This window comes from Phaseolus vulgaris, chromosome 3 (genome assembly GCF_051622355.1).
Source record: "Phaseolus vulgaris cultivar YP4 chromosome 3, ASM5162235v1, whole genome shotgun sequence".
NCBI classification, from domain to species: Eukaryota; Viridiplantae; Streptophyta; class Magnoliopsida; order Fabales; family Fabaceae; genus Phaseolus; species Phaseolus vulgaris.
This window is the reverse complement of record NC_143500.1, coordinates 28,163,493-28,178,913: the sequence shown is the minus strand read 5'-3', so window position 1 is coordinate 28,178,913 and position 15,421 is coordinate 28,163,493. Positions and strand designations below refer to the sequence as shown.

Below are 15,421 nucleotides of genomic sequence, written 5' to 3'. Positions count from 1 at the left end.
CAGGCCTACCCAACTAGATGTTGTAGGCTAAATTGGCATTCACAACTAAGTAACGAATGTTCTCAGTACGTGACGTCGTTCCATCAGTAAACGTCGTCCTTAGCTCCAGGTAGCCACGTACCTCCACTTGGTCCCCTGCGAACCCATACAAACATCCAGTGTAGGGCCTCAACAAGTCAGGGGACAACTACAGCTTGTTGAAGGTCGACCAGAACATGACATCAGCAGAACATGACATCAGCAGAACTGCCCTGGTCGACGAGAACTCGATGCACCTTTCTTCCAATTGTGACAATCGAAATGACCGCGGGGTCATTGTCATGTGGGACGACATCACGTAGATCAGCCTTCGTTAACATCAGGTTTGACTCCCACGGGTCATCCGAACCTTCCTTAGCAACTGAGTTAACTAATCGCACATACCTCCTACGCTGAGAGGCAGTGCATCCTCCTCCAGAGAAGCCACCAGAGATGGTGTGTACTTCTCCGTGGATCGGCATTTCATGCGCCTGATCCTCCTCTGGTACTGTCAGGGCCGCGGCCGTAGCAGACTGGGCTAGGTAATCGTTCAGAAAACCGTTCTTCACCAACTTATCCAACTGATGACCTAGTGCCAAGCAGTTGTTGATGTGGTGCCCAAACGCCTCGTGGAACTCGCACCACGAATCTTTGTGAGGTCCCAGCACTTTATCTGTCTTCACTGGTGGCCTCAGCCTGTCAGCTATGTTAGGCACGACAATAAGGTCTTTCTGCTTCACCAAGAAATTGTGTCTTAGCGGCCTATTTCCTTCCCTCGCCGGCCTGTTTCCCTCTGCTCGACCCCTGGTCTGAGGCCTCCTCGCCTCGTAGGGGTGCCTCCTGTTCTGATTCTTCTTCCCTGTTGCGGCCTCGTTGACCCTAACAGGTTGTGCACGCGACGACGCTCTTGGGCGTGTGGGTGCAACACTTGTGTGCTTCTCGCAAACTTCGCCCTCAGTGGCGATGTGTTCCACAGCGCGACGCCTTATCTCAACAAAGGTTCGGGAGTAGCTTCGGATGATCGACTCACAGAAAGGCCCAGGACACATTCCCTTCCTGAACGCGTAGACGATCATAGGCTCCTCCGTGGTGCCAACCTTCACCACTTGCGCCCCGAAATGATTGATATATTCCTTCAAGGTTTCGCCTTGATACTACTTTACGTCAAACAGGTCGTACGGAACTGGTGGTGGAGCCCTGTTTGCTAGGTACTGCTCCCTGAACAGCTGTGAAAGCTGTGCGAAAGATGTGATATGGCCATCTGGAAGGCTGATGAACCAGTCCAAGGCCATCCCAGTCAAAGTGCTCATGAAGAGCTTGCATCTCACGGCGTCGGAGCCACCTACCAGCATCATCTGCATGTGGAACGCAATGAGATGCGCTTCGCGATCTTCCATTCCCGTGAAAGTCACTTTAGGACCTACGAACGTGTTAGGGATCACCGCCTCCAGGATCGACTTCGAGAACGGCGTAGAGAACTCCCTTGGTGGAGTGAAACACTCGCGCTCATCTGCACCGCGTAGCCCTGAGTTGTTGCGTAACCCGCGGCGCAACTCCTCATTCGTACGGCATAGCTCTTCATTTCTCGCCTGAGACGTCGCGAGATCCGCCTACATGCGCTCCTGCTCAACCTTTGATGCCGCCATTGCTTCTTGCAACTCTTGCCTCATATCCATGACCTGTTGCATGGTCATGTCTCCGCTCTCAGCGCGCGTTGAACATTGCCTGGTGGTCCTCATTTTCAGCGGTTTCTTAGAAATCTTCGAGCTGTTACGGTGGTTCTTGACAAACTCTCCGGCGGAACCGAATGAAATCACGAACGAACGACGAAAACTCGGGAAACTAAAGAATGAACGGTTGGAAACTTCAAGAAAACAAAGGTAACTAAATTGGATTGACTAACAATCGGTGAGAACTGAGCCAAATCGAAAAACGATCGGTGGAAGCAGAGCAAACCACGAACAAACTACAATCAGCGGTAGATCTTGGAAGATTCTTGGGAATTAACACGAAAACTGTGACTGAAGAACTGAACACTTGCGGTGGGACTGATGTTTTAAATCGGCCCCACGATGGGCGCCAAATGTTCCTGCCGGTTGACCGAGAAAATCTTCGTGCGTGGCTCTGACTTGCAAAGGACTCCTTCGTCTTCAACTCAGATCTCCGCCTTACGCCGCCGTGAGTACCTGAAATGAAGTGAGCAAAAGGGCGCCCTCGCTGCCGTTTGCACTCCGACGATCAAGTCAACAAGCAAGAAACATCAAACACCTCCGTATCGGAGCACCGTAACTGAATGCTCTGAAGGTGTGTAACTGAATCGTAACTAACTTTCTCTCTCTCTCTCCAACCACTCGTGCGTACAGTCAGTAAGCGAGCGAATCATTAGAGTGTGTGTAGACTGAGCAAAGCGTACCTCACTAAGCTTTCAGAAAAGCTTATATACCTTGAGTTTCAGTGCTTGCTGCCACGTGGCCTCTCTGACTTAGCGCAACTCCACGTGGAAGGCCTTACGACGCTCTAACCCAACTTAGGGAAATTCCAGCGTGTAAGTCTTCCCTCATCGAAGTGCATCTGGCGCGAGGGGTGACCACCTGGGTGCCAACTCATGCGCCCTAGCTTCTAGTCACTCGCCCTGGGAGTGTATCTGCCTTCCTCTCGCACTACGCACATGGTTCGCCCCTGGGCGTGGCCCTCTCCTGGGTCGTATCTATCCCAGGGATTCTCCAGAGGTGGCGTGGGTACTTCACGAGTCAGGTTACTCCCTACTGGTACTGGGATTTGGCTTAGAAGCTACCTTTCTCTTCTCTTTATTATTGCTTTGAGGTACCGGGGCCCGAGGCCTCCTTGTCCGTACCGTGGCCTCTTACTGTGCCCCCCCCCCACGGTCTTCCCTACCTGTGGTTATCGAGGGGTGACTTCATCGACGCCTCAACCTGGCGACGCCTCATCATGGCGACGCCCCAAGAGGTCAACCTATTGACCTTCTTCCTTAGGGCCCCGCCCACCTTATGTTTCACTTTGACTTTGGTCAACGCCCGGGGACGGGTCGGTACAGATATATATATATATATATATATATATATATATATATATATATATATATATTGTTGAACAAGATACTTTGATGTCTCCATGATCCTAGTGGAAAGCTTGAAGACCTTGCTGATGTTGTGTGTGTGTGTGTAATTGTTTGAAACTTGTTAATTCACTCCTTAAGTTGATCCAAACTCAATTGAATCTTTAACATTTTGAAAAGATGGATTTTCTAAAAAGAAGTGAAATTTCAACAGGTTGAAATTTCGTTTTAACAGGTTGTTTGACACTTAGTAGATTTCAAACTGATTTGGAAAAGCTTTGTCTTTGTCTTTGCTGTCAAACAAATTTTAACAGGTTAAAATTTTGAAACAACAGGTTATTTGACACTTAGGGATTTTGTATGCTGTCAAAAAACATTCAATCGGTTATTTCCAAAAATCAACCGACTGTTTTGCCGAAAACCTTAAAAGAATGTTGTTAGGTGGTTTTTCTGTTTTGAATGATTCCAACTGCTTTTGGGCTTTTGTTGTAAACTATTTTAACCATTTGATTGAAAGATAAAAATGTTTTTTTTACGCTCCTATGTTTGAACTAAGAAAGAGATCAATGAAGTTTTTTTATTCTGATCTTTGATCTTGTGATTTACCCAGGTGTTTTCTATTCCCTTCCTTCTTGAAAAATTGTATTTTTGTATTGGTGTTTCCAAGAAGTGTTGTGTGTTCTTGAGGGGATCAAGATCAACATTCTTGGAGTGTGAAATCCTGTAAAGTCAGTGGAATTCTGGCTTGAGGTCTGTGGTGTTGCAAAAAGGGTGAGTGGGTTTTGTGGGATTCAAAGTCACCTCTTTGTGGTTGTGTAATTTGTAATCTGTGATTGATTACATAGTGAATTCTCAGTGGTTTCTGAAGACTGGATGTAGCTCAAGTGTTGAGTGAACCAGTATAAACATTCTGTGTGAATCTCTCTATCCTTACACTCTTTAAATTGCTTTAAATCTGTATTGATAAAACTGCTGATAAAAACAAGCGGTTATTTCGTAAAAACAACAGGTTGAATTTCTGCATCAAGCTTAAAACAGTTTTATATTTGGCTGAACAGTTTTTCCATTAATTAATTCTTCATAGCCTTTCACTCTACCTTCAATACTTGTGAAAATCTTTCAAAAACAATTCACCTCCTCTTGTTTTAGCGCTATAATTCCAACAATTGGTATCAGAGCAAGGTTCTTGAAAGTTATTCAAGTTTTGATCCTAAACCTTTTTTAAATGGCTGAAAAATTACCCTTTGGGGAGGGTGCTTCAATAAACCGACCACCTCTGTTTTTTGGACCGAATTATCAATTTTGGAATGATAGAATAAAAGTCTTTGTTGAATCAATTGATAGAGGAATTTGGGATGCTATTGTAAATGGCCCTTTTGTTCCTAAAATTGAAAAAGATGATGTTTTCATTGAAAAACCTTGGTCCCAATGGACTGAGTTCAAAAGTAAAAGAGCTTAATATGATTGCATTGCTAAGAATATCATCTCTTCTGCCTTAAATTCCAATGAGTTTTTCAAGGTCTCAAAATGTGCTTTTGCAAAGGAGATGTGGGACATCCTTGAGGATTTCCATGAAGGTGCAATTGATGTGAAGAACAACAAGGAGAATAATCAGCCATCAAATAGGTATAATACCAAGAATGTTAATGAATTTAATTCTACAAATTGCACTTGTTTTGGATGTGGTAAACAAGGACACATCAAGGATGAATGTCCAAGCAATGTGAGCAAAGAGAAAGAGAGTTACAAGAAGTATAAGAAGAAAGGCAAATCAAGAAGAGCATACAGTGATGATTCATCTTCAAGTTTTTCATCAAAGGATGATGAGGAAGCCAATCTTTGTTTCATGGTAAAGGAAGAATCTGAATCAAGCAGTGTAAGTCCAAGCTCCTCCATTAATATTGAAAATTATAGTGAACTTCTTGAGGCCTTCAATGAGACTCATGAAGAAGCTAATAGGTTGACCCTTTTGAACAATCGATTGAAAGGTTTAAACAATTGGTTGGAAAACAGAGCCAAAACTTTGGAAGAAGAGTTGAACAATTCAAAAACATATTTTGAAACTTTGGAAATTATTTACAATAATTCTTCTTGCAAGTGTGATTCTAGATTTTGTGAAAATTGTGAATCACTTGAAAAGAAAGTGCACTACCTTTTAAAAACCATGGACAAGTTTTCCAAAGGCCAATCCAATATTGAAACTGTTCTTGCTTCTCAAAAATGTGTTTTTGGCAAGGCTGGGTTGGGGTTTAATCCAAACAACAATAACAAATATGTTTCAAAACCCTTTTCAAGTTTTTTTGAAAAACAACCTGTTGTTTTGTCGAAACAACCGGTTAAAATTTGCTTTTACTGCATGAAAAAGGTCATACTGTTAGATTTTGCAGAGTAAAGAGGTTTTATGTTCCTAAAGGTATTTTGAAATGGATTCCTATGGTTTCTAAGATTCCTAAGGCTTTTACTAACATCATTGGACCCAAATTCATAAGGGGACCAAATCTTGCTTTTTAATCTTTTCTTGTAGGTATCCTTGGCAACCAAGAATAACTTTTTGATGTGATTCCAATAGCCATATAGAGAAAGGTTCTTGACCTTCTTAGGAATCACCTTGAGTTGGACATTATAGAGGCACTTTTCTTAGAGTTGGATCATTGTTCTAAGACAAGAACTCACCAAAAACTAGTACCAAATCCCAAACTCATTTGGATGAACCAATTTTAGTCAAATTGAACCGAACAAAAGAGTAAGAAAAGCAAAGGAACAAGATGAATGGACTGAAATATAAAACTGCCGAACCAAAACTCATAAAAAAACAGCAAGAACACCAAACCAAAACTCAAGAACACAAGCTAACAAAAACAATAGAAAGAGAAGAAAGGAAGGAGAAGAGAGTGCTCATGAAGATGGAAGAATGTTGGATGATCTCGCCACTAGAAGTGTGGAATGCTCCTAGATGAGAGTGATGCCGCCACTTGAGGACTCCAATGATCCATCAAGATAAGACTAGAGAAGAAGGCTCAAAGCTCTCCAAAGTTCACTCAAAATTTGAGTAGAGTTTTCTTAGATTAATTCCAATCTGAATTTTACAAAGGAAGCACCTCTATTTATAGCCTAAGGTGCTGAAAAATAAGCTACACAAATTCAAAAAAACTCCCTCCTAAAAAGCTTCTAGAATTTGCGCCTAAAACAAAGCATGAGGAAGGTGTGATCCCTTCTCTCACTTTGGCACCTCCTTATTTACTCCTACACCTATCTACTAACACACCCCCCCTAAGACTCTTAACTAAAGACTAAAAGATGCTTTAACAATAGAGGTTTCTAATGTTTCCCTCTAAGCACCTTTCTAAACAATATTTATTTAAAACTTGGCTTTGCCCTTCATGGGATGGTCTTTGGGCTTTATCAATTGCAAAGATTAACAAGAAAAACTTTAAATGTGAAGGCGAATGATCTTGTTCTTCATTATAAAAAGCCACCTTTAGTTGATTCTCATCACTTTTGGTCTTGAAGAATGACTGCTAAAGGAAGAATATCAAGATCAAAGTGTGTCTTTGTGCTTGTACTTTTCAATTGTATATGTTTTGCAGGGTTCTCTGAATGTAAAGAGACATCCTTGGCTCATGCATAGTGGTTGGGCAATAGAGAAACTTCAAGAATAAAGAGTATGTGTGTTTTCATTTCTCAATTTATGTAAGTGTGCCTTGTGACCATATGAACATCTCAAAGTGTTCTTTTTGGGTGAATCTATTGGGGTTCTCTGTGCAAAGGAACTTTAAGGTACATGTGCTATGATGAAGAATAATTAAAGTGATGCTTATGGTTCAAGAGCATACACCTTACTCAAATTCTTGACAAAGTTCATGAGATATGTAAAGTAAGTTGTACATGTTCATCCTATGCTTTTGGCTTCATAAGACCAAATGAAATTCTAAACAAGCTTAAGGTAATGCAAAGGTATGAATGTATTTCATTATGCATTTCCCATCTCTTTAAAAGATGATTTGCTTTGAAAAAATAACATTTTCTTGCTGTCCCAGAAAAACAACCGATTGTTTTCACGAAACAACCGATTGTTTTACCTCTGACACATTTGAATAAAGTTGTTATGATTTCTTATGCATGATTACAGCTGTTTCTTTTCTTTGAAAACCCATTGTGGGTCAAAATGCATTTACTATGCCTCTGAATCAAATAATAAAGAGATGTATTCTTTGTTTTCCTTGAAATTCAAAGCTTTTTAAGAATGGAAATCACATTGGTGGTCATGGGGTTGATGATATTTGTGAATGTGATTACATTTGAAGTATTCACCTTGCTTGGAGATGGTGAATGAAAAGGAGAATTGCTAGAAAGAAAGGGAAAATTGGTGGTTTGTGTGTTGTAATTCTGCACTCTTATGGTGTGTTGAAAACTACTTTGTTCTGCTGCTACACACATTGATTTTCTAGTTTATTCTGCTATGTATCTGCTACATATCTTCTTTTAAACTGAGTTTATATGATTTAGTTAGCTGCTACATAAATCTGTTTTTGCACCTTGCTTTCACTAGTTTTCACACTGATTTTGTTGTTTCCTTATGAGAATCACCTAGTGAAATTGGTTCTATGGTGCTATTTATGTATGGATATGATTACTTCTGGTACATGCACAAATTATGTTTTACTAACAAATTCAAACAAAACATCACAAGCACATCACAAGCAAACCAAGGATTTGTCTTCATCAAATAGGGGGAGATTGTTGAATAAGATCCTTTGATGTCTCCAAATCCTAGTAGAAAGCTTGAAGACCATGTTGTTGTTGTGTGTGTGTGTCTAGTTGTTTGAAAATTGTTAATTCACTCCTTAAGTTTATCCAAGCTCAATTGAATCTTTAACATTTTGAAAAGATGGATTTTCTAAAAGGAAGTGAAATTTCAACAGGTTGAAATTTCGTTTTAACAGGTTGTTGAAAACTTAGTAGATTTCAAACTGATTTGGAAAAAAATTGTCTTTGCCTTTGCTGTCAAACAAATTTTAACAGGTTAAAATTTCGAAACAACAGGTTATTTGACACTTAGTGATTTTGTATGTTGTCAAAAAAACATTCAATCGGTTATTTCGAAAAATCAACCGACTGTTTTGCTGAAAACCTTAACAAAATGTTGTTAGGTGGTTTTTCTGTTTTGAATGATTCCAACTGCTAAGAAATAACATAATATATATATATAATATAAATGTATTGAAGTCTAAGAAATTGTTTTAACTCTAATATTAAGCATGCCTGAAGCATTGTGTCCTGTGATGAAACCAAAACATTACACAAAGAAATTTTAAAGAGTAATTCTACTATTACATCAAAATATGTTCTTAATAGAAATTAAATAATATGTACAGAGTAACGAATAGACTCTAAAACTGTCCAAGTAGTGCTAATAATACATAAAAATTCATCATTAAAATTACTTCCTTTTCAATCTTGATATTTGCCCTTAATATCTTCAATGAGATATGATTATCTAGTCTGTAGCCCTTAATAGAATTCAAGTAAAAAAGTCATGTATGAACTTTAATAGTACACAACTGTTTCTTCTGATAAGTAAGCAATACCTCATCAAGTGCTTCAGAGAATCATCATGTATGAACTTTAATAGTACACAATTGTTTCTTCTGATAAGGAATTCCTTTAAAATATGAAATGAAATTAAAAACCTATGACAAAGGTATTTTAGAATTGGATGTACCACATTCTACAATTGATAAAGAATACGTACCATACTTTCAAGATGACCTTCAAAATATTTTTCGATAAAATAAGGTTCGTACAAACTTTTGTGTCACACAAAATCAATGGTCAAACTTATTACAGTTAATGTATATTAGTTCTCAAATTGGTGTTCATATATTACAAAAAACAATATGATAAATAAGAATATTCAATTAATTAAAGAATTTTCATACCTCGTATGTAAGGCTATAAGAATATACTTCAAACATTTTCGAATATTTCTCTAACCACATTAGTAGTTAAATTAGTGGTACTACCATTATCATCCAAAATCAATATCTTCAACCCTTTCTTAGATTTTACTCTGGAAAGAGCAACATATAACTGTCTATGTGTAAACACTGGACGTGGTAGATATAGACCAACTTTATTGAGCATTTGACATTGACTTTTATTTATTGGCATGGCAAAGCACAAAGATATTGGAAATTGCCTTCTTTGAAACTTAAATGGCAAACCTGTTTCGGAAGGAGTCATGTTCATTCTTGGAATCAATATTTGATCACCAATATTTTTCCCAGTAATAACTTTGGCACCAATAACATTCTTCCCCAAGTGAGTTACATGTAATCTTGTTCCATTGCAAAGTCCACTGGCTTGATCAATATTTCTTAGAAGCGTTATTGGAACTCCAACTTTTAATTTAACACGGTGACTGGGAATTCCAGAGCATTTGATATCGTTCAAAAATTCATTTGTAAACCATTCAGCTTGAGTATTTTCTTGTTCTTCAGATTCACAAGGACCTTCTTCTTAAATAAGTAACTTCGTATCCTGGTATTAATGATAAAATGGATTCATTCACTTGATCCACACATTCTATAGTAGGACATAATATTGCACCATCATCAAAAGAACCATCACATGTCACATTGTTTATGTAGGAGGGATAAACAAAGTCAACCAAATGCAGTAAAGGTTGTTCAACATCTAAAATTAAAATGTCTTCCGGTATTTCAATACTTCCTTGTCCCAACTCATTTAACTCCATATCTCCATCTCCAATGTGAAGTATCCAATCAGCAAACTCTTTTATTTCTGTTTGACTCTGCATTAATGTATGACTCTTTAATCTCATATTCTCTGTAAATTTTAGGACTTTGCAATGTTTCCATAACTTCGAGTAATTTATTGTTGCCTTCATAATGTCATATCATGATCCATTTTTTACAACAGGTAATATTTGTCGGAACTCTCCTCCCAATACAATGACTTTACCACCAAAAGGTTTAAGAGCATTTTCTTCACTTTCAGCTCTCATCAAATCCCTTAAAGTTCTACCCGGGCTTCAAAACACAACCTATTAATCATTGGGGCTTCATCCCATATAATTAATTTAGTTTCGATCAACAATTTGGCCTTAAGACTTCCTTGAGGTATATTGCAGGTTGACTCTTCATTTTTTAACAAAGGAATGCAAAAAGTAGAATGAGTTGTTTTTCCTCCTGGAAGTAGCAAAGAAGCTATACCGCTAGAAGCTACATTCAACACAATCAACCATTTTTCCACATGAAAGTTTTTCCGGTTCCTCCATAACCATATAAGAAAAAAAAACCACCAACCTCTGACAAGACTGCTGTCATTATATTCTCATAGACTTCCACTTGCTCCGGAGTAAGAGATTGAAAAAGAGAACAATGCATTTCAGACATTTCTATTTTGTCATAATTCAATTCATCAATAATGAAACTATTTTGATAAATAAAAGAATCTAAATGAATAGGTTGTAGCAGACTTGAAAATTCTTTCAAAGACTTACCATTTGAAATTAATAAGTCTTCTACTTGTAGAAGAATGGTTTTGTATTTGAGCATCTTCAATTCTAAGACCTAGGAAAGAAATTATATGTCATACAGTAATTATAAATTATAAATTATAAATTGTAAATTATAAATTAGAAATTGTAAATTCTAAATTCTAAATTCTAAATTCTAAATTCTAAATTCTAAATTCTAAATTCTAAATTGTAAACTATAAATTCTAAATTCTAAATTCTAAATTCTAAATTCTAAATTCTAAATTATAAATTCTAAATTCTAAATTCTAAATTCTAAATTCTAAATTATAAATTCTAAATTCTAAATTCTAAATTCTAAATTCTAAATTCTAAATTATAAATTCTAAATTCTAAATTCTAAATTATAAATTCTAAATTATAAATTCTAAATTCTAAATTCTAAATTATAAATTCTAAATTCTAAATTCTAAATTATAAATTATAAATTATAAATTATAAATTATAAATTATAAATTATAAATTATAAATTATAAATTATAAATTATAAATTATAAATTATAAATTATAAATTATAAATTATAAATTATAAATTATAAATTATAAATTATAAATTATAAATTATAAATTATAAATTATAAATTATAAATTATAAATTATAAATTATAAATTATAAATTATAAATTATAAATTTTCAAGAAATAAAAAATTTATACGTGGTAGGGCAAACTCCTTTCTTTTTTGGTATAAAATGTCATCTGATAACAACTTCCATGTTTTGTTTCACACTTCATCTGGTCTAGACATAGTATTCACCAGTAAAAGAGTAACAAATAGTCTTCTCAGCTGAATTCCTGAAGCAAGGTCACTGTACTCTATAATGGCATCAATAAACTCTTTATCATCTGCCAATAACCCCTTTGCACAACATGCCTCTTTATATGTTTGGTGAATGAAACCATTAACAGTCTTGATGCTATCATAGTTACAACAACCCTTTTGATAATTCAACAATAACCTCAGATAGTATAATTCCCCTGACCCTGGAGGAATATATGTTAACCTTCCAATACTAACACCAATTTTGCTTGGCTTCCACTCTCTTCTGTCTACCATCCAAACAAAATGTCTAGGGTATTCACAATAATTCAATTTTTTTCCCAGTGGATAAATTTTGTTAGCTTCAATCCAAGCTAAAAACATTGTTCTTTTATGTTCATTGAAGTTCAATATTTCATCAATGTCTTCATTGTCTTTAAAGAGAATCGGTTGCTCGTACAATAGATGAAAAGTCAATCGTTGAACTGGAGGCCATCTATGATGAATATCAAAGGCAAATATTCTCCACACAACTTCACATGGGGATATGTATCTACATCATAATACTGTTTAATTTCATCTGTCTCTGTAGAGTCTTTATGAGTAGTAGTAATTTTCAAATTGGGCTTGGTACCTCAGTAGTAGCAATGGGCTATATAGCACAACATTTCTATTGTCCAACTTAATTCCATTTTTAAGAATGAATATTCCATTATCTTGACGTTTGTAACAAGGATATCCATCCTCATCAATCGTAGTCAACAATTTAAATTTCTTGGGGTAAAATTTAGAACATCTACCATTAATCATGCAAGGTGAGCTTATTTGAGTTACCCCGCATGGGCCATGTATCATGTAGGTTGCAACTGCCTTTGACAATTTAGGATATAAATTTGCATCCGGTAATTCTGCAGAAATGACTCCATCAATATCTGTTGAAGTTCTTAACATTTTCTCTCCATCCAACCACAATAATATGTGGGCATGAGGTAAACCCCTTTTTTGAAATTCCACATTGTACATACCTATAACAATATGAAAAATTCTTCAAATGTAATACATAATAATACAGCAAGAAAAGTGTTAAATATGGGTTAATGTGGATTACCTGCATTAACTTTGCCAAAATAGTAATATTTTTTTTAGTCAATCATCATTTGATCTAATTTCATCTTGAATACTCTATAAATAATGTCTGGCCTATCAGCAACAGTTAATCCTTTTGAGGTAACAAAGTCATGTATTTCAGACCAGTTTACATTGCAGGTAATAGTGATAAATAAATCAGGATATCCAAATGTTTTTCAAATGGCCATAGCATCTTGGCAATTGTTGAACATATACATCATTCCTCCTGTGAAAGATGCAAGTAAAATTATACGCTTTCCAATTGCAGGAGAATTTGTTTCTCCTTGATTCATTGCTTCTTGTACACCTTGCAAAATATCACAACGTATTGTTTTTTGGTTTAGCCTTATGAACGACAACCTTTGAGCTTCAACCATTGTATATGCATCAACCAAAAATTGTTGAAAGAATCGACGTGAATGGACTATATTCCCAAACTCCACATTTCTTTCTTGAATTCTAAATGCAATAAATTCTCTTAATGAAATACGACTTCTTTCATGTTCTCTGCTCTTACTTCCAGAATTCCGTATTGGAATTTGTTCTTGATAGCCATTCTCTCCAAAGGGGAATATTAATGGATATTGTAATGGAATAAAGGCTTTATGTTTTTCATGGAGTCTAAACAATTGTCCTGAACTTTTTTTCACTATGATATCTCGTCCTACATCCATGTTGCTCATATCACCCACAATTAACGTTGCTATCTCATCTGTTGTAGGGGTATTGTACACTCTTGGATCTATGCATCGATGTCTAGATAACCTCAATGAAAAATATAAATTTACATCGTTATGTACAAAATCTATTACCCTTCTAAAACTTTTCGCCAAAACATTGTTGTCATCAATCATCTAGGTAAGATCTTCAATCAAGGATTTTTCAAACTTCATATGTTTCAATTTCGACCTACAGGCAATTTTTAAAAATATATCATTAAAAATTATCTTTGAATTAATTCAGGTAATATAAAGTAACTCAATAAAGTAACTGAATATAACACATACACAGAGTGAGATAATCTATTTGACACTTCATTTTGAGTGTCATATATGTAAAGTTGTGCAAACTTAGGAGATGATCCACTATCAGGGAGCAAGCTTCCAATCCTATGATAGTTTTGTCCATGCAGAATAAATTGAGGAGGTTCATATCCATCATTTATCGAAGAGTGAACATTCCCTCCAATTGAAGTAAATGAAAACATACTATTGTAACTTCTAATATTTTGTAGATAGTGTTCACTTCGACTATCTTGCCCATTTAATAACTCTAACAACAATTTAGGAGGTTCTTGTTGGAAAGGGAGTTGCACTTTTCCCTTTTGACAACAAATAGAAAAATCAACGTTAACATAAGTCTTAGATTTCTGAGATCTTTCGTCATACCACACCTTGCCCAAACAGTATTCACATTGAATAGTAGGTTGTCCAAATTCAACAATATCTATTTTCAAAATATTAAGAAAGGTGATATATTACTTTGTTGAGATAAATGCATTTAGTTTGCATGAAGAAGTTAGAGTTAAAGATATGCACCTTCATTTTCAGCTTGTGACTATAATTCAGAACTATAAACTTTTGTGGTGTCATCTGAAACAAAAAATAATAAAAAAAAGTGGTTGTTAAAAAATTAAAAAAATTAAAATTATAAATTAACAATTTTTAGTACCACTATTTTCTTCATTTTGCACATCTTCGTCAAAATTCAATATCTGAGTCACTGATTCAAGGATTTGAACATTGTATGTTCCAGACTTGTTATGTAAGTTTAGTGTGTTACTAACTACATACCCTACACTCCCTGCAACTGAATTACCTGGACACAATATGTTCAAAACCAGCAACTAAGTAGTAGTAAAACCAACAATATGATTTTGAAATTTACTTGTCATAAAAGAATAAGGAAAGAGAATTTACATTGGTTTCCAGAACTAACCTTGAACTTTAGGTGTAAGAAATTCTTGTGCAGTACAGATTGTTTGTAAATCTGACAATGATTACGAAGTTGTATCCATCACGTTCAAATGATTATTAGAGGTCATTGATTGAGAAACATAATGATTTAGTTTAAAAAATTGTCTCTTTCATTAAATGAATTTTCATTTGAATGATGAATTATTTTATAAGTCATTATTGAAGGAATAAATGTATGAAAATGAGTAATGTTTCAGTTTATATTTCTACTACCTCTTGCTTGATCACCCTTTTGCATCTTTCCCAAAATGTGCACAAATACAAACAAAAAAAATAGTTTCCAAAAAAATAATACAGAAATAAAATTCAAATGTGCTATTGCTATATATTGTAAAAAAATACAAACAAAAAAAATAGTTTCCAAAAAAATAATACAAATATAAAATTCAGATGTATATTCATGTACTATTGCTATATATTGTAATCAACTATAACAAATAATGGATTGTAAACTAACCATGAGGACGTTCAGTGAGGCTAATTTCTCCATGAGTAATTGTTTGCATTGAAGACAATGCTTTGGTAGTTGAATGCATCATGTTTAAGTCATTGTTAGGAGTAAGGTTGTGAGAAAAAGAGAAATTTGAGCCTGTAATTTCATATGTCTGAGAACCAAAATCCTAACTTGATTTAAGAGTACTTTGACCTACAACAAAAAAGTTTAAATGAGTGATACAATAAGATAAATCAATTAATAATGACTATACAAGAACTTATAAATTCTTTTACATTAAAGTTAATCTTTCAACAATGATTTGAAGAACTTTAACATTTCATTGTGTTTGAATCATATATATATGATAATTATTACTACTTAATGATTTCAGCTAGTTAAGAAAATTTATAGTAAAACATAAATTAGTACTATAATTAATAAATCTAAAATGTTTGTATCTTTGTAAT

General features: G+C 35.3%; 2 protein-coding genes across 2 annotated transcripts; both read right to left on the bottom strand.

Annotated features, from left to right (window-relative positions):
* Positions 1–221: 221 nt before the first annotated feature.
* Positions 222–1,094, bottom strand: LOC137839424 (uncharacterized). Its single transcript, XM_068648541.2, has one exon. It carries the CDS (start codon positions 1,092–1,094, stop codon positions 222–224), a length of 873 nt encoding a protein of 290 aa, XP_068504642.2.
* Positions 1,095–9,061: 7,967 nt separating this feature from the next.
* LOC150028764 (uncharacterized) lies at positions 9,062–15,057 on the bottom strand. Its single transcript, XM_090300107.1, has 11 exons — positions 14,976–15,057; positions 14,481–14,531; positions 14,214–14,360; positions 13,550–13,988; positions 12,796–13,298; positions 12,249–12,439; positions 11,412–11,591; positions 10,620–10,689; positions 10,423–10,514; positions 9,607–9,908; positions 9,062–9,515 (listed from the first exon to the last, which is right to left on the bottom strand). Exons 1-11 carry the CDS (start codon positions 15,055–15,057, stop codon positions 9,062–9,064), a joined length of 2,511 nt encoding a protein of 836 aa, XP_090156233.1.
* Between the last annotated feature and the right edge of the window lie 364 nt (positions 15,058–15,421).